A 25784-nucleotide genomic window follows, 5' to 3' on the forward strand; every position below is an offset into this window, starting at 1 on the left:
AAGACGTATTTTGAAATTTTTTTTCGTTTTTTTAGATCAACTTTTTTCTAAGAAAATAGTGATTTTTAATCTTTAAGCAAGCTTTTCAGGAAAAGTTATTAAAGTTTTTTATTTAAAGATCAGTATGTAAAGTAAGAAATTTGCTACATTAAACAAAAATAATTAAGCTAAATGCCATAAAAAAGAAGAAAAAATGTTAAATTTTAAGAAATTCGGTTTTTTGAATTTTTGCTAATTTTCCATAATTTTAGATTTTTTACCAAAGGGTGGAGATAACAAATAAGGTTAAGTATTTTTGAAGAGCCCAAAAATAATGAAGCCAAAAGCCATAAAAGAGAAGAAAAAATGTTGAATTTTAAGAAATTCCGTTTTTTGAATTTTTGCTAATTTTCCATAATTTTAGATTTTTTACCAAAGGGTGGAGACTATTAAATATAAGTAAAGTATTTTTGAAGAGTACAAAAATAATGAAGCTTAATGATATAAAAGAGAAGAAAAAAATGTTAAATTTTAAGAAATTCGGTTTCTCGAATTTTTGATAATTTTTGATTTTTTGCTAAAGGGTGGAGACTATTCAAATAGAATAATTATACTACCGAAATAGCTAATGGTTACTAATTATTAATTTTCCGGTGAAATTAAATTCTCGGGTATTTTTGATTTTCCAGATTGTTAGAAACATTGTTAAATGTATTGGTAGAAACTAAAACCCGTCGAAGACGGGTACGACAGCTAGTGCTATATATTATCAAAATTTTTAAAATTCAAAATTAATCTTTTGAAATAATTATTGTCATCAATTTTACTTAAATTTGATACAGGGTTAATTTTAGTATTTTTTATTACAATTTAGTCATCAGAATTAAATTTGAGTTTTTCATTTTTTGATCATTAATTAATACTAGCTGTCGTACCCGTCTTCGACGGGTTGTAGTTTCTGATAATGCACTTAACAGTGTATCTACCAACCTAGAAAACCGGAAAATAGCCGGGAATTTGATTTGACAGGGAAAAAATAATAATTAGTTACTATTGTCTATTTCATTAGGAAAATAATACCATTTGAAACAGTGACCGACTTTTTATTATCAAATTAGTTATTTTTAACTAATTCAAATGCAGAAAACAATATTTCTCAATTTGTAGTACTTCAATCAATATAATGTATTAAAATCAATCTAAAATTTCCTCCAGTTTTTTGAGTTATAGTACAGTCTAATTCGAACTAATTGTATAGCAAGTAGATCCAGTTTTTCTCGGTTACATTAAATTCCCTGATATTTTACGTCTTTTCTGGTTGGTAGACACCCTGTTAAATGTATTATTAAAAAACACCCGTCGAATAAACCAGGAAAAATTTGGACAAAGCCGGAAAATGTTTTAAACCAAAATAAACACCGTGTTTAACTTTTGTCTTTACATTGATCAAGATATCTCTAAAAGTTAAATCAGAGAGCCCACAAATACTATTTAATTAAGCTTCATAGCAATTGGTATCAAGATAATTTTTTCAATTTTTTGATATTCAAAACATTTTTATACTTACATCTTCGTTATAAGAAAGTATTTTTGAAAAATTATGCTAAAATGTGACTAAATAATATGTAATATTCAATTATATAAAGTTTAAAAGCTATCCATTGAAAAATGAAAAATTTAGAAATTTTCGATTTTTTAAAAATATTTTTATATTTCCATTTTAGTTACAAAGTATTATTTTTTGCAAAATTATTCTAAAATGTTAATAAATAACATGTAATACTCAACTATAGAAAGTTTAGAAGCAATCCATAAAAAAATATAAAATTTAGAAATTATTTGTGTTAAATAAATTCATTTATTAGAGTCAAGTATTTATTTAATTAATCCAATTAAGATTTATTTGATTTAACTAAATAAAATTATTTAAACGAAATAAATTTTTATTAGATCGAAATAAAAACTTTTAAATAAGATATTATATTACTATTAGGTATTAACGTAACTTACAATCATAGCCTTATCCGATTAAAAAATATTAACTTGAACGAAAGTTATGACATTTTTCCAAAAAATTCGAAAAATCAAAAAAATGCAAATTTTTTATCTTTCGTAAAATAAATGCAAAACTATCATTAGCTAACTTTTTCAGATAAATAAAACCCATTTCTACAATAAAATTTTTAGAAAAGACGTATTTTGAAATTTTTTTTCGTTTTTTTAGATCAACTTTTTTCTAAGAAAATAGTGATTTTTAATCTTTAAGCAAGCTTTTCAGGAAAAGTTATTAAAGTTTTTTATTTAAAGATCAGTATTTAAAGTAAGAAATTTGCTACATTAAACCAAAATAATTAAGCTAAATGCCATAAAAAAGAAGAAAAAATGTTAAATTTTAAGAAATTCGGTTTTTTGAATTTTTGCTAATTTTCCATAATTTTAGATTTTTTACCGAAGGGTGGAGACTATTGAATAAGTAAAGTATTTTTTAAGAGCACAAAAATAATAAAGCTAAATGCCATAAAAAGAAGGAAAAATGTTGAATTTTAAGAAATTCATTTTTTTGCATTTTTGCTATTTTTCCATAATTTTAGATTTTTTACCAAAGGGTGGAGATAACAAATTAGGTTAAGTATTTTTGAAGAGCCCAAAAATAATGAAGCCAAAAGCCATAAAAGAGAAGAAAAAATGTTGAATTTTAAGAAATTCCGTTTTTTGAATTTTTGCTAATTTTCCATAATTTTAGATTTTTTACCAAAGGGTGGAGACTATTAAATATAAGTAAAGTATTTTTGAAGAGTACAAAAATAATGAAGCTTAATGATATAAAAGAGAAGAAATAAATGTTAAATTTTAAGAAATTCGGTTTCTCGAATTTTTGATAATTTTTGATTTTTTGCTAAAGGGTGGAGACTATTCAAATAGTATAATTATACTACCGAAATAGCTAATGGTTACTAATTATTAATTTTCCGGTGAAATTAAATTCCCGGGTATTTTTGATTTTCCAGATTGGTAGAAACATTGTTAAATGTATTGGTAGAAACTAAAACCCGTCGAAGACGGGTACGACAGCTAGTGCTATATATTATCAAAATTTTTAAAATTCAAAATTAATCTTTTGAAATAATTATTGTCATCAATTTTACTTAAATTTGATACAGGGTTAATTTTAGTATTTTTTATTACAATTTAGTCATCAGAATGAAATTTGAGTTTTTCATTTTTTGATCATTAATTAATATAATATAATAGCAATTTTGAATTCTGTGCAATATACTGACAAAAGTCTCATATTAATTATATGGATATTGTTAATATTCTGACCTAATAGAATTTTTTTAAGAAAGTAAACTTATGATTTCAACAACAAATTTTTATTGTTGACCTAAGAAATACAACCGTATAAAAATTAATTACAAAAAAATTTCAATTTTTAAACTTTTAATTTTTCAATATTTAAATCTAACACTTTTTATTTGTTATTCAAAATTTTATTATTCTGACGATTAAATCTTAATAAGAAACACTAAAATTAACCCTGTACCAAGTTTAAGTACAATTCACTAAAGTATATGAAAAAACTAAAAATTTCGAATTTTCGAATTTTTGAAAAAATGGCATAACTTTCGTCCATATTAATATTTTTTAATCTACTATCGCTAGGATTTTAAGTTAGGCTAATGCCTAAAAGACTACCAAGTTTCACTTCAAACGATCGAACCGTTTTTCCGTGATACGCGGTCGAAAATTTGCGGACATACATACACACATACACACATACACACATACACACATACACACATAATTTTCTTAATAGTATTTTCGCATTCCTTAGAGTGTAAAAATAAGGAATATAATAGAAATTTTGAATTCTATGCAATGTACAGACAAAAGTCTGATTTTATTAATAAGGATTAATAAATTTCGTATTTTGAAAGTCTGACTGCATATTTGTCATTAACGAAAAACCCAAAAAACCCTGAATAACACGTTTAAATCGAATTCCATCATTATTTTAAAAAATGTCCGCCATGTTGGATCCGCCTTTGTGAATTTTAAAATTCTGACTTCAGATTTGTAAACAGCGACTCCAAAAACTCCCGAGTAAAAAGTTTTAAGTGCATTTGATCAATTTAAACAAATTTGCGCCATATTGGATCCGCTATTGTTAATTTTAAATATCTGACTTCAGATTTGTAATTAGAGACCCCAAAAGTCCTGACTAAGAAAATTCAAGTGAATTTGATTAATTTGAAAAAATAAGTCCGCCATATTAGATCCGCCATTTTGAATTTTGAAAATCTGACTTCATATTGGTAATCAGCGACCCCAAAAACCCCCGAGTAACAAGTTTCAAGTGAATTTGATTAATTTTTGAAAAAGTCGTCCGCCATATTGGATTCGCCATTTTGAATTTTGAAAATAAGAAAAATCCGACTTCAGATTCTTAATCAGTGTACCTGAAAACCCCCTAAAGTGTACTTGGTTTTTAAATTCCTTATCTAGAAAAATGTATGCTTCAAAGGGTTAATGACTATTACACCAACTAATGTGGAATCTGAACGAGCATTTTCTGCCGCAGGATATCTTTGTAATAAACTTAGAAGTAGTTCAGCAGATAAAACCATCGATACTCTTTGTTTCTTAACCCGTTGACTGTCGCTGACGCATATTTATGCGCAAAACTAAATTTGCCAAAAGTGTTCATGACGCATATATGCACAACTTAAAAAAGGTGATTAAAAACTTCTTAAATGTTCCTGAAACCGGTTACTCGGGGGTTTTCGAGGTCGCTGATTACGAATATGACATTCGTTTTCGAAAATTAAAAATGGCGGATCCAATATGGCCGACAACAAAATAAAAAAATTGATCAGATTGACTTGGAACGTAATACTCAGGGGTTTTTGGGGTCGCTGATTACGAATTTGACATCAGTTTTTCGAAATTCAAAATAGTGGATCCAAAATAAAACATTGGTGCTAATGTATGAAACAGTGTCTGAAATAAAAAAAATTGTGGGGTTTCAATTTGCAAAAGAATTTTAGGTAATTTATGGATGGCCTTTAACGATACATATAAGTTTAAACGTGTTTTTCTCAAAATAACGTTATCTTAAATTGCGGACAGTTTATCTCTGAATCTACTAAACCGATTTCAATAAATGATAACTCGTTTTGTTTGTTAGCATGTCCTGTGTGAGAATTTACCAGAAAATGGTCAAAAAATGTTTTTTTAAAATTTTTTTATTTTAGTCGATTTTTCCTTATTGGTGGTAGATTTCTATGCAAGACACCTTCCTTTTTAAAAAGCAATTTGGATTTTTTGTTTCCGATTTGTCAATCTTGAGATAAACTGTCCGCAATTGGACAACTAACTTTTTTGGAGTTTCGATCTGAATGCTGTCTGCAGATTGTGATATTAAATAAAAATTAAAAACAAACCATTATTTTTATTCTACAAATATGTACTAATATAGGCAAAAAAGTTTTTTTAAATATTTATAATAAAAGACGTAAGAAATTTTTTTTTATATTTGGTCTTTTAAGAGCTTTCTAAAGTGTAGTAGTATCTTAAATAAATAATTCATAAACAAAATTTTTATTTTGTTAATCTTTGAGCACTAATTGAGCACTAAATTATAGACTATTGATAAATATTCTGTTGGCGTTTTTGAAGCGTTTGAAGCGTTAATTGAGCACTAATTAATGGTATAATTCAAATTCATTTTTATGAAAGTGGTTCGGCCAGCTTCACAGACCTAAATTTTTTTCATATTCAGCGATACTTCTCAAGAGCCAGTAAAGAACATGGTTACTTTTCATTTAAAACGTCGAAAATGAAACGGAAAATCTTTAGATGCTTCTTTTGAGATTACTTTCTTGACAAAAATATAATAAGGAAAATTTAAGATTTGTCTTTGTGAAAATCCTAAAAACATAAAAACAATTAACATGACAGGAAATAATAACAAAGGCCTCAAAAGACATCTCAAAAAGTTTCATCCAATGGAATTTAAAGAAACTCATCAATTTGATATTATAAAAATCTTATGAGCAATTCCACGTGAGATTTCAGTCGACCTCTTAAAATCGGCCAAAAATATTATTTTTCTATTCTGTATTGAAAAAAACAGATACGTATTTTTTAATCTTTGTTTTAGGTCAAATTTTTGAGTTAGGTATGAATTTTCAAAATTTTCGTTTTTTAAATGTAGGTATATTTTTGATGTCAGAGAACTCAAAAAATATTGCTTCTTTTCATTTTTTGACAAGAGAAAAAAAGTTTTGTTTTTCTCTCTACTTTTAAATAATCATAACAAAAAATTTTTGTTTTCATTTTTTATTAAAAAAATTAAAAAATTTTATAAACAAATTAATTTTTTTTAACTTTGGGTATAATAAATTTTTAATTTTCTTTTTTTAAAACATACCTGGAAATGATGAGAAGGTTTTGCAAAAAGTTTCAGAGTGGGCCTGACAAGTTTGATGGGTCCAAAAAAATAATTAAGCTGTCTGTGCAGGTCGCACGCACGCGGCACAATGGGATTTTTTTACAATTTTTTATTATTAATTGTTTAAAGCGTACAAATTCAATAATAATCAAAATTTGATAAAATTTGTAGGCTCTAGACAATTTTTAATAGTAAATTATAAAAAAATCCCATTATGCTGCGTACGGTGCGAGCGACCTGCACGGGCAGCTTAATTATTTTTTTAAACCCATCAAACTTGTCAGGCCCACTCTGAAACTTTTTGCAAAACCTTCTTATCATTTCCAGGTAAGTTTTAATAAAAGAAAATTAAACATTTATCATACCCAAAGTTAAAAAAAATTAATTTGTTTATAGAATTTTTTAATTTTTTTAATAAAAAATGAAAAAAAAAATTTTGTTATGATTATTCAAAAGTAGAGAGAAAAACAAAACTTTTTTTCTCTTGTCAAAAAATGAATAGAAGCAATATTTTTTTAGTTATCTGACATTAAAAATATATCTTCATTTAAAAAACGAAAATTTTGAAAATTCATAACTCAAAAATTTGACCTCCAAAAAAATAATAAAAAAATACGTATCTGTTTTTTTCAATAAAGAATAGAAAAAAAATATTTTTGGCCGATTTTAAGAGGTCGACTGAAATCTCACGTGGAATTGCCCTCATATTAATATTATTTTAATAATTTTCTTCATAACTCTTAATAACGTTTGCATGTTTTGATTAAAGTATTTTTATAAAATATATTTATTTTTGACAACAAAATATTTGATTGATATTTGAAGGGATAAATTACCATTGCGGAGTGTGAATTAGCCTAAAAGCTCTAAAAGAAACCTAATTTTATAGGTTATATTAATGATGTAAAATATAAATTTTCGATTATTCTAATTAGATTCAAATTTGAAAATAGAAATAAATAAACAATATTAGTTCATTGAACGTACAGAACTTTAGCCAACTTTGGCAAATCGACACTTTTTTATTTACATAAAACTGACTTTAAAATTTTATATTATTCTAATAAAATTCTAATTTGAAAATAGAAATAAATAAACAAAATTAGTTCATTTGAACGTACGAAACTTTGAAGATAATCCTTCCTTTTTGCGATCCAATCTGAAAATAAGAAATCACCAAGTTAATAAATAGAAATGTAATTGAATTTAATTACACGGAGAGCCCAAGATTAGTATTTTTTGTATAAAATCACACTAGAATTTACTATTTTCACATTGCAACCACCGGAAATAAGAGGACTTTTTGTATTTTTTACTATTTTCTACACTAATCCGACAAATGTTTAACTAAATTAGTAAACTTTCTTACTATTTCGTCCAATAGTTCCAAAAACTGTAGTAAACTCAGAAATATTGTGTACGTAAAATTACTATAGTCGTTTGTAAATGCAGAAAGAAAGAGTGAAAGAAAAAATACGGATTTTTATCGCCGGTTTCCCGTCAATTCTTTACTAATGAAGATAAACTGGAAGGATTTTTACATACACAGACACACACACTTATATATTTGTTGGATAAATATTTGAAGACACGCACATGTTTATTTCACTTATATGTTGTGACGTATGATTTTAAACTATTTTAATTTAGTATAAAAGTTCTGCTTACGTCAGGCAAAATCTGACGCTTTCAACAAAAATAATAATATGAAATTTAAGTTAATAAATTTCGCCGTCAGGCGCCAATTAATTTTGAAGCTCAATTAATAAACTACTCGACTCTTTAACAACAACCCGACAAACAACAACACCTCTGAGACGCTCTCAATCGTCAGAGGAAATTCTGCCTGAACAAGTTGGCAAGCAGAAATGCCAACGACGAGACACGACTGGTACAATACTGGCTCGATACTGACTCACCCAAGGACGCTTCTCGATCTCTCTCTTTCTGGCTTCTCGGCGGCTGTTTTCCTCGAGGATAAATTGGGGAATTATCCAAAAGAAAACAACTACACTTCAATTTACACTCTTTATTAATTCTCTTCTCGGCACGACACTCCAATTTCTCGACACACTCAAAATTTGACAAACTATCACACACGTCTCTCAGAACAACTATCTACACACGTCGTAGATCAACTGAGAAACAATATGTCGGCGAAAAACTACCGACACCTGTTCCTGGCTTTTCCCACACGTGCTCGGCTTCTTCGTCTCTTCTTCTCTCTCGTTCCACTGGCTCTACTCTCTCTATCTCTTTCTAATAATAATCGGCTCTGCCCTCTACCACTTTCTCTCCTACTAACTAGCCGCGCGACACACATTCACCACTGATAGTGGGTCACACGGCAGTTTCGACTTTCTAAATTACCATACCAATTAACGATCACGGTTCAGGGATAATTCCGACAGATGACATGACGATTCAGAATTTCGACAAAATAAAGAACGACAATTCACATCGTCACAATCCCCTCCCCATGACCGGTACTACTCCCAGTAGTACCGTCATTACCAATGACTAACTACTGTCCGATGTCAATGGCTGTCTCGTTAATTTTGGTATGAGTCTCTCTCCTCTCTTTGGCACACTGCTCACAAAATTTGGCTCTTCTCTCTTCGGTACACGGCTTACGAACTCGGCTCTCCTCTCAAATTTTCTGACTACAATGCTTTCTAACATCTCTAATCGCAAAAAAAATTTTTTTTTTCTTAGGGTTGGGTCAGCTGTGACTCTCACAGCCTCTCTCCTCCCCTGGACTATAGGTACTGGGATCACATCCGTACCTTTAGTCCCACACTCGTCAGCATTGTTTTCAACTACATTTTGACAGAGTAAGCTCTCTTTACTCGGTCGGTTCTGGCACACTTCTCACACAGTTCTCTTTTTCGGCTCTTCTTCTCCCGCTTTCGTGGCCCAAGTGTACAGGGCATCTCTATGCCCTCCAGGCCCCGCTCTCCAAGATTCTCCGTATTTCTACACAATTCTGGCATCTCAAAAAGTTTACTCCTGGTGTTTTGCACACTAGGCATGACTCCACTTGAGTTTGCCTCAGAGGGCATTGTTTGGCATAATGTCCCTGTTGCTGGCATTGAAAACAGATCCTCTTGGGACAATCTCTGGCCCGATGTCCTATGGACTGACACTGAAAACAAACTCCCATAAATTGCTTTGTTGCCGCTTGTGAACCATTTTGTCCTACATTTGGCAAACCAACTGGTTTGGCTCCTCCTGACACAATTCCTGCATACATGGCTGGGTATGCAATTTGCATTGTTCCTGGCAAGATTTGTGGTGGGGGTGAACTGGCTACTTGACTCTGCACTGCTGATTTCTGGGCTGTTGTCATAAGTGTCATGGCATCTACACATACACTTTCTGGCTTCTCTTTTATCCTGGCCTCGTTCGTCTCTTTATTCTCCTTGGTAGAGTGGTCACTACCACTCGACTCTGACTCCTCCTCTGACGTCGCTGCTTCTGATCTCACTATTTTCTTGAATCAGCTTTCCTTCACCGCTGCTGCAGGAAAACGCATCTTCTCCTTTGGTGGAGGGGGGGTGTATCTTTCGTCTAAGTCCCTGGCCTTCTCATAATTTCTCAGGATCTTTTCCATTTGGCTCAACGATTCGAAATACAACCTGTCTAATTGATGTCTGTATGCTGGCGACAAGCCTTTATAGGCGATCTTGACTTGTTTCTTCTGGCTAAGAGGTCGCTTCATATGACCTAAGATTAATCTAAGGCTGGTCAGATATGGTGAGATTTTCTCCTCTTTACCCTGGGTTCTGGCTCTTAGTTCATCTATGACGTCATCATCGTCGACCGTCACCAAATACTCGTTTTTAAAGGCCGTCCGGAATGATTTCCAAGAATTAATTTCACGGCGCAACGACCTAAACCAACTGCTGGCAGTTTTCTGAAGGATGATTGGCAGCGCTTGCAATATTTCTTGATCAGAAAAATCTGACCAAGCCTTACAGTCTTCCAAGCGCTCCAAGAATTCTTCGGCACTGTCGTCACCACCAAAGAATTTTAAGTCCCAGTCCTTCAGTGTTCTGATCACTTTGGACCTCCGACTGGACTTAATTTCTTTGTGTTTCCCCCCACTACTCTGGCACTGACTCAGATCACTCTCAGATTCTGACTCACTCGTAGAGTCATCTAAGATTGATCTCCGGCTCTCCCACTCACTTCTCTTCGGTCTGTCGACACTCTTGTTCCCTCTTCGGCACTTTCTACTCACTCTATCACTAACGCTAAGTCTCTCGCTGTCACTACTTCCTTCATTGCTCTCGTCCTTTTTTCCTCTATTCAGTCTGGTTTCTCTCTCCCCTTTTCTCTGCTCTTCTTCTCTAATTTTACCCAATTTCCTAACATGACTTCTTTTTCTTCCCCCTCTACTACACACACTTCGTTTAGTCTCTTTTCTCACTGGCTCTCCTACCGGCTCTCCATTTCGTGGCACTCTTTGTTGAGTTGCACTGTCTTCATTCCCACTACTTCGGCTTGACTGGCTTCTAGGGGCGGGTGTTGGCCTCACTCTATCATTTGTGTGATATGATTGTGAGGTCTCGGCTACAGGAGTTTTTCCATGTGGGGACACGATGCGCGATTGTTGATGGTGCGTCAATTGATACCCGTCACCAATCTCGGCCCTACATTGGCTTTGTTGCAACTCCCACCCCCCTACGGAATACTGGTGATCTATCTTTTCGGCATACTCCATGAGTCTACTTATTTCTGGCGACAAACCCAACCGCGCGACTGAATCACGCAGGCTCTGAACATTTGGAGCCATTGTGGCTGACGTGATGGTGTGAGGCGATGTCATGACAGTGCTCGTTGTCATACTAAATTGAGCACTGGTAGTGGTGGGAGAAACTGTCGTCATACTGGCTGTTGACATGACTGGTGGTGGGGGTGTGTAATTTGGTGTGGACATAACGTTGGTCGGCCTAGGTCTACTGTACGGTGTTCCAATTTCCGTTTTACTTTCCCCACTCCCGAGAGTTTTCCTGTCACAAATACGCTCAAAAATCTAGCTCGCCCCACTGTCCGATTCCTCGTCATCTGCCGATGACATCTGACCACCTCTACGATAATTGACAAATGGAAATTTATCAATTTCTGGCTCTGGGAAGGCTTCCACTACAAAGATTTTATCAGAACTTCCGAGGTCGTACCTGTCACTAAATGGCACGTCGCTACCGTCGATTTGGGCTAATCTCACCTCGGCTCTTAATAACCTCTCTCTCAAAACTTGTGACGACCCGCTGATACACAATTGGTGTCTCAGTAAATTCGTCACTACTTGACCAATTTGCATAACTTTAATTTTTTCCCATGCTCGGCTTACGCATGGTACTTCAATTAGTTCGCTCATGCGTCTTTTGTAGTCCTGCATCTCGCTAATTGCCTTTGCCATTTCAAAATAATCAAAAAAAAAAAAATATCTAAGTTCGAATAATTTTTAATTTCAAGGGGGGTGCACGATTAGTATACACGGCCCTGTGCTGTCTTGAAAGCAAGGAAGTACCTACTGAAGGAGAGCCCCCTTTTAAAATTTTTCTTTTCTGGCAGACTGGTGACTCGACTCTCCCACTATCTCTTCTTCTCGTTCTCTCTTTCTCTCTCTGTGTAGCCGCAATTACTACTACTACTGAGCCACTTTTCCTGGCGCGCGCAAACTTTCTCTCGACTGCTAAAATTCAAATATCCCGGCGCGTCGTTTCTCTCGACCGTCCGGCGCACTATTTACAGTCACGTGACTAATCCGAATTTTATTTCCGGTCTAACATGTGCTTGGCATGAAATTTTGAGAAAATTTTTGTTTTTGCACAAGTTTGTTGGGAATTTTACTCGGAATTTTCTCACGAAACTGGCTTTCGGCAAAAACAAAAAAATTTTAATTGTTGATTTCAATTTTTTTTCACGGCAGGAAGTTTTTACAGTCTCAAAAGAAAAAAATAAATTCCAAAATTTAATGGCAAAGGCATTTTACAATTTTATTTTACACAATTTTTGGCAGTAATTTACTCATAATTTATGAATAATTAATTCTGGCAGTGGCAAAATAAATCGGCAAACAATCTGGCAAATGAATTTTTGAATTTTCTTGGCAAAAAAAAATCTATCTGGCTCTGGCAAATTGAAAATTCAAAATTTTCGGCTTCTGGCTATTGAATTCTGAACTCTCGGCTATTGACAAGAAACTTGTCGGCTTTGGCAAATTGGAAATTCAGAATTCTGGCTCACAATTGTACAACACAATGGCAAAATAATTTTATTCAGACTCTTCTGAATTTTTATTTCGGCTTACCATACAATTCGGCTCAACATGATCACTTTCAGTCTGGCACAATAAATAATTTTAGTCGTGTCTCGGTTCTGGCCTGGCCCCACGTTGGGCGCCAAATTTTGTGACGTATGATTTTAAACTATTTTAATTTAGTATAAAAGTTCTGCTTACGTCAGGCAAAATCTGACGCTTTCAACAAAAATAATAATATGAAATTTAAGTTAATAAATTTCGCCATCAGGCGCCAATTAATTTTGAAGCTCAATTAATAAACTACTCGACTCTTTAACAACAACCCGACAAACAACAACACCTCTGAGACGCTCTCAATCGTCAGAGGAAATTCTGCCTGAACAAGTTGGCAAGCAGAAATGCCAACGACGAGACACGACTGGTACAATACTGGCTCGATACTGACTCACCCAAGGACGCTTCTCGATCTCTCTCTTTCTGGCTTCTCGGCGGCTGTTTTCCTCGAGGATAAATTGGGGAATAATCCAAAAGAAAACAACTACACTTCAATTTACACTCTTTATTAATTCTCTTCTCGGCACGACACTCCAATTTCTCGACACACTCAAAATTTGACAAACTATCACACACGTCTCTCAGAACAACTATCTACACACGTCGTAGATCAACTGAGAAACAATATGTCGGCGAAAAACTACCGACACCTGTTCCTGGCTTTTCCCACACGTGCTCGGCTTCTTCGTCTCTTCTTCTCTCTCGTTCCACTGGCTCTACTCTCTCTATCTCTTTCTAATAATAATCGGCTCTGCCCTCTACCACTTTCTCTCCTACTAACTAGCCGCGCGACACACATTCACCACAGATAGTGGGTCACACGGCAGTTTCGACTTTCTAAATTACCATACCAATTAACGATCACGGTTCAGGGATAATTCCGACAGATGACATGACGATTCAGAATTTCGACAAAATAAAGAACGACAATTCACATCGTCACAATGTATAGACAAGGTTAATTAATACACTAATACACAACTGCACGCACGGCAACGAATTTCACTAAAAGTATACATCTTTGTTTCCTTACACGGAGAAAAAGGAATAAAGACACATCCAGATACATGAATATCACAGCCATATTATATTGAAAAATACGGGATATCCATAGTTAAGGTTGCTGCATCCATATTCTATGGCTGGCTGTATATTGTTGGAGCAGCAAAAGATCTATGGTTGGGTGATCCATAGTAATGGAAATGGGAAACAAAAAAATTAGAATCACTCAGTTAATTAAATTCTATGTCACTTGAGATATTTTATACACATTTTTGTTAATTAATACACACCACTTATTGAATAACCGCATATTTACGAAATAAATTATTAACCGATGGGGGAGACATGAACCCTAGACCTAACGCATACTAAACACTAACGCTATCCACTACACTATACACGCAACTACAATATTTGAGCATATAATATTCCTTATATACTCTACACATATTTCATGAAAATGAATTTACATAAACACTAATAGACAATAACGATAATAAATAATAAACAATTATAACACTATTTATACACAATAAACTCACAACGCGATTATATAGACGTGACAGGAGATCGACGCGTTGGACAAATTGAGACGACCATTTTTAAATGGATGTCATGATAATGAATTGCGCGCAACATGTATCGAAATTTTGAACTAACTATGGATCTCCCAACCAAAGTTTATATGGATGAGTCAGCCATATATGTGAAAATCCATATCTTGAATTGTAAGCCCAACCATGCCTATGGATGTCACATCCATATTTGATTCAACAATATAATATGGCTCCCTCATCCATTGAATATGGAATGTGCTTCCATTCTGAAAGTTGTCTCTTCCATTGAATTGGATAACACAACAATATTCTGCTCAACAATATTTTTATGGATATCTGTTCCAGACCTTTTCTTTCCGTTATATTGAATAATGAAAATTTACAGCACTTACGAGAAAGCAGTTTACTTTTATCAACTTATTATAAGACATAGTTCTTGGGACAGGAATGTCAGGAATAAATGCAAAATTTATTAATTTATAATGGTCAATTTCTGAGATAACGAACGACCTACGTTTTACTTTATATTTAATTATTATAGATAATATCCAAATTTATTTTACATACGCGAAACATAGTCACTGTCAATGATCGGATGGCATCGGCTCATTTACGGAGATTGACGAAGTTAGCAACCAATAGAAATGCAGGCGCCATATGACTGTACTCGCTAGCCACACGGAGAAAAAAATCAGGGCTTTTTAGCATGGAGAGTTCTATACCTTAAGCGCATGGGCGCTTCCTTCGGGGAAGGAACGAAGTTGTACGATTACAGCAAGAGCTCGCCCTATTTTAGTAAGGAGCCTTGCTGCAATCGTACGAGTTCGTTCTTTCGCCGCAAGGAAGCGCCCATGCGCTAAAGCTATACTTCATGCTACAAAGCCCTGATTTTTTTCTCCGTGCACACTTGCTCACCAAAAACTACTACAGTATATAGTAGGTTTTAGTGGAAAATGTTTTTATTTGTCAGATTTTGTCTAATTAAATTAGATAAAACTATAATCAATTTTCGCTACATTTACAACTTTTACACAAAATATTAAAACTTGCTATTTCAATGTAGCAAATTTATCTATTTCTGTAGTACATTATGATAAAAGTCCCCTTATTTTCGGTTATTGCAACCATTTTTAGTAATTTTTACATATGTGGGTCTTTCCGTGTAGATTCCAAGAGGCAGTGAAATATCTATAGGGGAGGGTAGGCTACATTGAACCGGGTTTTTTATAAAGTCCAAGAACTAATTAAATTTTACAAATTTTGATCAGGTTTTTAAATCAAAATAAAACTGAAGTACTCCTTTAGTTAATTCACACGTTACAAACACAAATCATTATGATTAAATAATTAAATTTAATTTTTTTCTAGCCAGTTACACCTTTCTTATTTTGAAGAATGTGTGTCTACAATGAACCACCTCTAATAAAACACTACAACTTACTTCTAAAATAATATTTCCACTTACACATTGTAAAAAATCTTATTTTCCACTCAAAAAAATAGAAAATTGTTGTTAAATAGTTATTATTTGTTAATATAGGATATTAATATATTTCTATGTCAGATTTCGTAGCAGAAGTGACAGTTTAAGTTTATCTCGTTGACAATTGTGATGAAAGCATGTCTTCTAGTATTTTTCTTACTAATTAGTAGACCAGACAACTTTACAACTCTTAAAATTAAAAATTCTTTGCTTTTTCGGGTGGTTTAATGATGCCGCACTCACTGTTTTCACATGACATTCACAACAAAAATGGTTTATAATAAATTTATGTAAGAGTTAAAATTCTTTATCACATCGGAATATTGAAGTTAACACCCTAAGCGAAATAAATCACAAGTTTACTAATTTTTAAAACTTCCTATTTTAATAAAAAGATGTCATTATATTTCAACAACATTTTTTGTTTTGTACGTGAAAAACAGTTTTTTTAGTTTTTCTTTATAAATAATAAACCTACGTGCCCGAAATTTTTGTACATAGTTTGTTTCAGTAAAACTAACTTATATATTAAATAAGAAAAAATTTCACTCAGTCATTTCTCAGAAAATGTTATTGAAATGCATTCTGGCAAATTTTTGTTGAAAACAAAATAGCTTGGAAAATAAAAGATCAATGTTTTCCTTAGAAATCTTTCCAACTATCCGCAGAACTTCTTCATCATTGATTTCGTTTGCATTTATTAAGCCTTTTGCGTGAGCAAATGACAAAATTTTATTGGATGTTTCTTCAAATCTCGTCGTTAAATTATTAATTGAATGTCCTATTAAAATTTCGTAATGACAAAATAAATATTCCTGCTCCAATAAAATTGGCTACATTTAATTAATTTGACTGAAGCTAGGTGGCTGAATCAAATTATTCAAAAATTTTCTTTGAAAGCTGAATGTTAAAACGAAATCTGTTTGAACTTTGTTTTTATTTTGCTCGTCACTCAACAAATTTAATAGTTGGTCAGGCTCATCTTCACTTTCTGCTGTTTCTTCTTTGTCGCTGTGATTTTTATTTTGTTTATTTAACCACTTTCGCATAAAAACTCTTTTTCCTTCCAGAATGTGTATTGATTGGTTTAGTTGTGGTTGCCACTTTAAGCAACCACCTTCAGTCTAAAAGAAATTTTGTCATAGCCGGAGGTATTTGATTTTGTGGAAGACAGTTACATTCCAAAACTTTACACTTGCAAGCAGCTATGTCAAACATCTTATCGGCTTCACTAAGATAAGAACCAACAGCTTTTTTAAAATTAGGTTTTTCTCCATCTCTTGTAACACTTTTTCTGAATTTTTGAACTACATTGGCTTCATTTGATATTAAATTTACAATTCTTTGGCGGCTGACAATAGAAATCGAGCATTTTTTCCAAATTTTTTCAAGTTCCGTTGCTACCATATTTGACACATTATTAAATTTATTTGTCTTGCAAATGAAATAATAATATCTTATTAAATCAAGAGATGTGGGCAATTTAATACTGCTCAAATTTGTGCAATCTCCTAAAATGGAACAGTTTATATTCGTAGATGAAGCCATTATGATGAAAGACACTAAAATTTATTGAAAAAAATGAAATTATAAAGTAAAAAGGAATAATTATATTTTAAAAAATGCGATAAAATAAGGTTAATATAACGTTTTAAAAATTAAAAATTTCTTACCTATTAAAGGAATAACCTTTTTGAGTTGTTAAAAACCTGTATTTTTATCTTTCTAAAACATCATTACAGAAAAATATTATTACAAAATATTCACATAAAATAATTCCTTGAAAACGACAGTATAATAACAAACAATAAATGCATTCGAATATTTTAACAAATGAGCGACATCTACGAAATACTAAAAATCTCCTACCTATAAATATAAAAAAAATTTTCTCTTAAAAAAGAAGCAAATTTATAAATGGAGGTACAGTTAAGCAAAATATAGAAAAGTAAGCAAACGTTCTAACTTGACATTTTGACTGAATTTAAATAATTATTATAGAAAAAAATTATATTTTTCTTTTTAATTTTTGTCTATATTATTTTGATCTCCTTGACCGGAAAAAATGTGTTGTAACTAAACCCCAGTGATGAAAAAGTAAATCAATTTCTTTTGGACGACATTTCACAATTATTAAAATATGACACCTTAAATTAGCCGTGCATACACTGCGCATCGCGCGAGTATGAGTGCCAATGTTAAGCATTGAAATTGAAATGACACCTTAAAACTTTCATGTCACATTATTGTTGTAATAATGTTCTGTTAAATTAATTATGAGTTAAATTTAACAATTTAAAAAAGAATTTTACTGCTTACAGTGTAGTTTATGAAAAATTTCCGAGTTAAATAGTTTCAAATAAAAAATATCAAAAATATTGATTTTTTCTGAGTTTTTAGCTTTTTTCGTCTGCGCTCACGAAAAATTTATATTTTTTTTATCACGGATTTTTTCTACGATTTTCTAACATTAAATAGAAGCTTTTAAGGCCTGAGGCCTTTAAAAAAAAAGAAAAAAAATTTTTTCGGCCCACCCTAGTGTACATTATAATATTATTGTTTAAATCATGAATAATTTATTGAATCTTTATTTTATAATTAAGGTTATGTATAAATGGTATAAATTTTACTACCAATAAATTAAAGTCTAAACTTAAATAAGACCCATATGTAAAAAAAAATTATTGTTAGTTCATTTTGCAATTAAAATAATTATAAAATAGTTACCTGTATTTATAGAAAACAATTTTCTATTCTCAACAAATCATTCAGTAAAAAAGCAGAATTGGAAGAGAGCGAATAGTATTGGCGGTGAGTTTCTGCCAATACGTTTTCGCGTGAAAACCGTATTGGGGGCATTCAGACAATCCTGCCTTTTCACCGTCAATTCTGTCCTCTTGGATTGGTGGACAATTTTCTAAAAATCCGTTTCCCAAAACAGTTTATCCCAAAATATTTTTTTCCCAATGCTGGATTTTCCAAAAAATAATTTTCCCAAAAAATTTTCCCAATGTTATATTTTTTCCAAAATGTGTATTTATTGCCAAATTAGTAGTAAATAATCACATTCGAACGTAATGTCCAAGTGATTGTAAATACGTAACAACATCATTGTTATCAACGTATTCGTGATACTTTAATACAATATTAAATATTCTTTTATCAGTTTGCAACTTCTTGGAATCTCTATTTTTTAACTTGCTGTCCTGAATTCTCGCTGTTTGTTGAATTACTGAGTCGTACTGACTCTATATTTCCGGAACGTAACAGGGCGGTACTTGTCTACGTCGGCCTCTTGCAGGTTTTTCTCGAATCTCTTCAGGAAATTCATTTTGCAAGGACTCGAATTCTTGGGCAATGTTTTGAGGTGGCACGAAAGCCAGAGCACATACCATATGTGCAGCCACTTTTATAGAACGAATTGCTTGGGAAAATATTTTTTTGGGAAATATAATATTAAGAACAATTTTTTTTGGAAAAAAATTTTTGGGAAAATTGACCCCTTTGTCAATTTTTTTGTCCTTTTGAATCTTCCGATTTCACGTTTATTAACTCGATTTGGCATTTTAATCAAAAAGACTGATTGATTTAATGTGTAAAAATGCTGATAACGAACAGGAAATATAAAACTTTGTTAAAATGTAAATAAATAAAATTTGACAGCAGACTGCGTGTACTGTTGGTCTATTACCATATGATTTAGGGTATTTTCTGGATTAGCGCTGTGACTTATGCTCACAGCGCCCCTAGCGCGAACGTCGCAAGCTTCCTAAATCATGTGGTAATAGATCAACAGTACACACTTAAGTCGAGTCAATAAACGTGAAATCGAAAGATTCAAGAGGACAGGATTGACGGTGAAAAAGCAGGATTGGCAGAATGCCCCCAATACGTTTTTCATGCGAAAACGTATTGGCAGAAACTCACCGTTAATAATATTCGCTCTCTTCCAATCCTGCTTTTTTTACTGGGCACCTTATTACAATCGTATACCTTTATCCATTAGTTTTGGTTTTTTATCCTTCTTACGCACTTCACCACGAGAAGTTTCAAGCAAAACTGTAAAGCTTTCAAATAATCGTCCACCATATTGGATCATCTACATTAAATTTTTTAAAACTGACATAAAATTTGTCGTTAGCAATCTCAAAAACCCCAGAACAAAAAAGTTTTACACTACCGGTCAAAATTGAAAGAGCACCCATTTTCAGGCGAATGAATAACGTTTTAAAACATAAGATTTATTGAAACTAAAATTTTTTTCTGTTCATTTTTTGATAGATGATAAAATTTTGTAAAGAACAATATATTTTAGAAGTCGTTTTGCCAATAATTCATTTAGATATTTTTAAAAAATTGTCATTTTCAATGTTTTACAAAAATTTGAATAACTTCTAAAATAATGAACGCTTTTTAATGATCTTAGGCTTATTTTAAAGGTCATTTGTTACACTATAAGAATTACTTATAGGCATTAACGTGTAATTTTTTTCTTAGAAAATTCAGGCCGTCAAACTTGGACCAGAAAAATTCAAAAAATTTGGAGCAATTTTTCTGTACTAAAAACGATTCTAGAAAATATATAAAACACCAAATGGTGTAGATTTTTCAAGAAAATTTAATAAAAAAAATACGTTTGAATTTTAAAAATTATTTTTCTGTTAATAAGAATGGTCCAAATTTTTTGAATTTTTTGGTCCAAGTTTGACGGCCTGCATTTTCTAAGAAAAAAATTACACGTTAATGCCTATAAGTAATTCTTATAGTGTAACAAATTACCTTTTAAATAAGCCTCAGATCATTTAAAAGCGTTCATTATTTTCGAAGTTATTCAAATTTTTGTAAAACATTGAAAATGACGATTTTTTAAAAATATCTTAATTAAATATTTGCCAAATGACTTCTAAAAGATCTTGTTCTTTTCAAAATTTTAACATCTTTTAAAAAATAAAAAGAAAAAAATTTTAGTTTCCATACATTTTATGTTTTAAAATGTTTTTCAATCATCTGAAAATGGGTGGTCTCTCAATTTTGACCGGTAGTGTATGTAAAATTTTTAATTTTTTAAAACTGATATAATTTTTGTGATCAGCGACTCCAAAAAATTGAAATCAAAGAAACTTCTTTCCGCATTTTAGTTACTTTCTTTGAAACAATAAAAATAATTAAAATTTGCACTTCATTTTTTTAAGTAATAAACACATTAATACTTTAAATATTATTTACACTTTATTTTTCAAAATGCGCAAAACAAAAATATGATTGTAAGTGCCATTAAAACAGTTTTTACACTATAAAATATAAGGTTTACTTTCATTTGTAGTACAATTAAATTATTTTGTAAACCAAACGCTTCAATAAGTTCAGAAACCACATTACATAATTCCAAATAACTATGCACTCACACTAATATTTTAATTAAATACATATATATTTCTAATAACGGAACAAAGAACTTGATTGCGCTACGAGAAAAATTGATGAAGACTATTGATGTTTCAGAATTGAGTGGAAATTTAAAGTCACTTCTAGAACACCTAAAAGCAATCCAGTTCGATATCGACAGTGCACCTTACATAAGTTTAGAAAATTGGAATGAAAAGGAAAGAAATAATGAAGTCTTAATAATTCCAAGAAATATGCAAGACAATTTGCAAAGTTTAGATAATAGTTTACCGATGGATGGCTGTTTTACTGAAACGCAGTTTCATATAGATGTAAAACACGAAGATTCGATTTATGACTTTGAAAAAGGTCTTTGCTATATTATAAATGAAGAACAATTTGATAAGGTAGAATTTTAGATTAACTAAATATATCAGGCAGATATTTTAAATGTTTTCATATTTCTGCAAATTATATATCCAAATTACCGTTTTTCCTCCGGCCACACCTCATATGGAATGTATATAGTTTATGGACGTCTAATATTATGTTTTAAAAGAGAGCGAGAGCTAAGAAGTTTTTTTCCTAGCTCCTGCTCTGAAACTGCAAACTTTTGAGGTTAAAAAGTGCAGCGAAAGTGGTACTTTTTCCAACTCTTTTGAAAAACAATGGCAAAAGTAAACTGTCTTGGAGTCTGTAATACTTAACTATTCAGCTTCGTTTAAACTGTCGCTGAGAGCAGTCTTTTCTTTTGCTCCGTTATTATTATTTATACTCACACAGCACCGAAACTTTCCTGAAAATTTATTAAAGATTTACTTTAAATTTTAGGAAAGTTTCGGTGCTGTGTGGGTAACTACAATTACACAGTGGAACAATTTTAGAAAAATGTTTTTGGGTTAAGACTTAACTATAATGGGGTGAAAGTGCTACCCCAGCAGAGTAAAATCCCTAAAGGGTTTTGAAAAATTAGCAGCCGTTTTATTTTTATTGTAATTTTAAATTTTGAAAATTCAGTAATTTATTAAATAATCGCCATAATCAGCTTTTGATCAGTAAATCGTGCATTTTTCACAATAACTTCTTAATTTCTTGAGTAAAATTGTAGTTTTCATTACAATAAATAAATCCAATAAAAAATCACTTTCATTAAAAATTGTCTATCAATTATTCAATTTTTCTCAATTTTTTCACACTTCTCCGTAAAATATTTCATTGTTTTATTTAACCCTAGCAGGAGTACGTAAATTGACTCAACCTCTAAGGAGTAACTGGGGTGTCTAGACACCCCAAACTTCAATCTTGTTTTAAAAGTTTTCTATTTAACGTAAAGTCAATTAAAGATAGTAAATTTTATTGGTTTTTTAATCAAGAAAGCAATGCTTTTATTTATTTTTTGTTAAATTAAAATTTTTTTGAATAATGGGTAAAGTTTGAAAGCGAAAAAATCATTTTTTAAGTTAGAGGCGTTTTTTGAATATTGCGTGGGGTGTCTAGACATACATTGTAATTTTAGTTTCCAAAACGAAATTTATAGACACTTATCTGACTTGAGTACAATTTTTTGTTTAAATATTCAAAAGAGTTATTTAATTTTAATTTCTGTAACATTTCAGTAAAAATTTAAATAAAAAAATATAATAATTTGCAACGCAGTGTGAAAAAATTGGAAAAAATCGAATAATTTTCCCCAAAACATTAACTATAGGTAATTTTTTAACCATAGTTCGTTAATGGTTTTATTGTAATAAAAACTACAATTTTACTCAAGAAAGTACGACGTTATTGTAAAAAATGCACGATTTACTGCCAAAAGCTGATTAGAGCGGTTATTCAATAAATTACTGAATTATCAAAACTTAAAATTACAATAAAAGCAAACATCCGCTAACTTTTCAAAATCTTTTGGAGATTTTACTCTGCTGGGGTAGGACTTTCATCCCATTATAGTCAAATCTTAACCGATTTTTTGGTGTTCCACTGTGTTATAATGTAGTATTTATGCTTTTATTTGTATTATTTACACGTCCGGGTTCTGTACTTTCAAGTGTGTTGCTGTGACATTTGTATAGTTATGTGTTATATGATTTTTTTTACTTTTGCACCCTTGACTGCACAATGTGAAATGTTCTATTTTCAGGGTGGCCACTATTTTTACGCTTTTCGTCACCCGGTTTTTTCCCGGTTCTCCCGGTGAAGATTAGCAATTTCTCCCGGTTTTAAATCACAATTTTACAATTCGCAGAACATCATTTTTATATGTACATAATATGTACCTATTATTACATAAAATTTATTGTAAATGACTGATTTTCTGTGACTATTCTCGTGATTTCAATCAGTGAAATTTTATTTAAGACCAGTTAAAAATAATTGTAGGTAATATTTGTCAATTTTCACTGATTGGAAAATTAAAAAATAACTCATATTCTTAAATGCTAAAAACAGAAATTTCTAGTAATTTTTTAATTGGTCAACCAGTGAAAAATTACTTATATTTTAGTAATTTTTAACTGATTTTCAGTGAAATTCTATAAATGCAAATCGCGGCAATAGTCTTTGATTGTCAGTCAAATTTCACTGATTTTCAGTGGAATTACAATGATTCAGATTTGCAGAAATTTTTTATCAAATTTGTTATGACCGTACTTTTAATAATTAATTAATATTATGCAAAATATAATTATTATTTCCCTTTTCGTCACAAATCTGTCTTTTATACCAACGCGATAGTTAAACGCCAGTTAATTTTATTATACAAAAACTAACAAAAATAAATAGTCAAATAATCAACAATAAACAATGAAGAAATTATCTTAAAGGAGATCCTGCTGAGAGATATTAAAAGCAAAAGGGAAAAGCTTTATTCTTCGAGACACGACACTGAACAAAATTTCTACTTACCAATTTTGTTTAATTCTTTTGTCAATAAAGTGAATTGGGTAAAACAATCTTCTCCAAATCAACCACAATAAAAATATCACACTGTCAATTTAATACTTTTATTCAAAAAATATAAACTCTCTTCTTATACATCAATTTACCAACTCTTTGTCCCATGTCTATTCAACGACAACACAAGTCGAACTATCTCCAAAAATGTGCTTTCGTCGTCTGCTACATTTTTCGCGAAGCGCCGGAACACACTTGTCAAAAAGGGGAATTTACATTTTTCCCTACGCCTTAAAGTCAAAAGGACTAACGCGCTAAACCCAAAATCAAATAACTATTAATTGAAATTATAATAATAAAAAGAAAGTAAATAATGAACATATCATGACGAAACCATTTCGTCAGATTGTTTAGAATCTGACGTATTTAACTAAAATCGAATACAATGAAGTGTTTTGAAGCGAACTTTAATTATGTAAAAATGTAATAGTTTATATAACTTTATCTATTAATACGTACACTACCGGTCAAAATTGAGAGAACACCCATTTTCAGGCGAATGAAAAACGTTTTAAAATATAAAATTTATGTAAAATAAATTTTTTTCAGTAAAAATAAATAAATTTTTATATTTTGAAAGATGATGGAATTTTGAAAAGAACATGATATTTCAGAAGTCGTTTACCCTATATTTGATTTAGATATTTTTAAAACATAGTCCTTTTCGATGTTTTACAAAAATTTGAATAACTTCTAAAATAATGAACGCTTTTTAATGATTTTAGGCTTATTTTAAAGGTCTTTTACTACACTATAAGAATTACTTATAGGCATTAACGGGTTATTTTTTTCTTAGAAAATGCAGGCCGTCAAACTTGGACCAAAAAAATTCAAAAAATTTGGAACAATCTTATTAGCAGAAATATAATTTTTTAAATTCAAACATATATTTTGTATTAAATTATCTTGAAAAATCTATACCATATTATGTTTTATATAATTTCTAGAATATTTTTTAGTACAAAAAAATTGGTCTACATTTAAAAAATTTTTTTGTCCAACTTTAACGATCTGCATTTTTTATCAAAAAAAATTAGACGTTAATGCCTATAGGTAATTTTAATAGTTTAGCAAATGACCTTTAAAATAAGCCTAAGATCATTAAAAAGCTTTTACTATTTTAGAAGTTATTCAAAGTTTTGTAAAACATTGAAAATTACGATTTTTTAAGGGGAGGGTATAGTTAATTACATGAAAAAATGGCATGTTTTCGTGATTTTTTTTGGCGCTCTGGTTAGAGCCAGTGTATTGGACAAATTTTACATTTATAGTACATCAGTTAAAGATAATTTAGTCTAAATTTGAAAGCTATATGATGAGAAGGAACTGATTGGCACGCGATTTCCGAAGACGCCTTCAAAAAACCATTTTGCAGTGTTCACTGTAAGTCGAAGCTGGATCATTTGAATTATAAAACCCAAGATTTTTTTGTTAACTGATGAGTGTCCCAAGGTAACGCTGTCGAGTTTTTGTTTTTGGGTTTTTGGCACCACTTTGAAGTCAAAAAATCGTTTTTTGATATAAAATGTCAACACATTTGTTATTTTAAAATGAGTAATAATTAACAAAAGAATAAAAACTCGACAGCGTTACCTCGACATTTATGTGTATAAAAAGTATACCAAATTTCAAAAGAATCGGTGCAGT

At 31.1% G+C, this 25784-nt stretch overlaps 1 protein-coding gene across 1 annotated transcript in view; it reads left to right on the top strand.

The window, feature by feature from the left end:
* LOC122507545 (caspase-3-like) overlaps nt 1-25784 on the top strand; it is a 120007-nt gene that overhangs the window by 54480 nt on the left and 39743 nt on the right. The window contains exon 3 of the mRNA XM_043620330.1: nt 21303-21592. Within this exon, the coding sequence (XP_043476265.1) occupies nt 21303-21592 (290 nt within the window). The remainder of the gene's footprint in view (nt 1-21302; nt 21593-25784) is intronic.

The sequence above is a fragment of the Leptopilina heterotoma genome, unplaced genomic scaffold (genome assembly GCF_015476425.1).
Source record: "Leptopilina heterotoma isolate Lh14 unplaced genomic scaffold, ASM1547642v1 Lhet_472, whole genome shotgun sequence".
Classification (NCBI taxonomy): domain Eukaryota; kingdom Metazoa; phylum Arthropoda; class Insecta; order Hymenoptera; family Figitidae; genus Leptopilina; species Leptopilina heterotoma.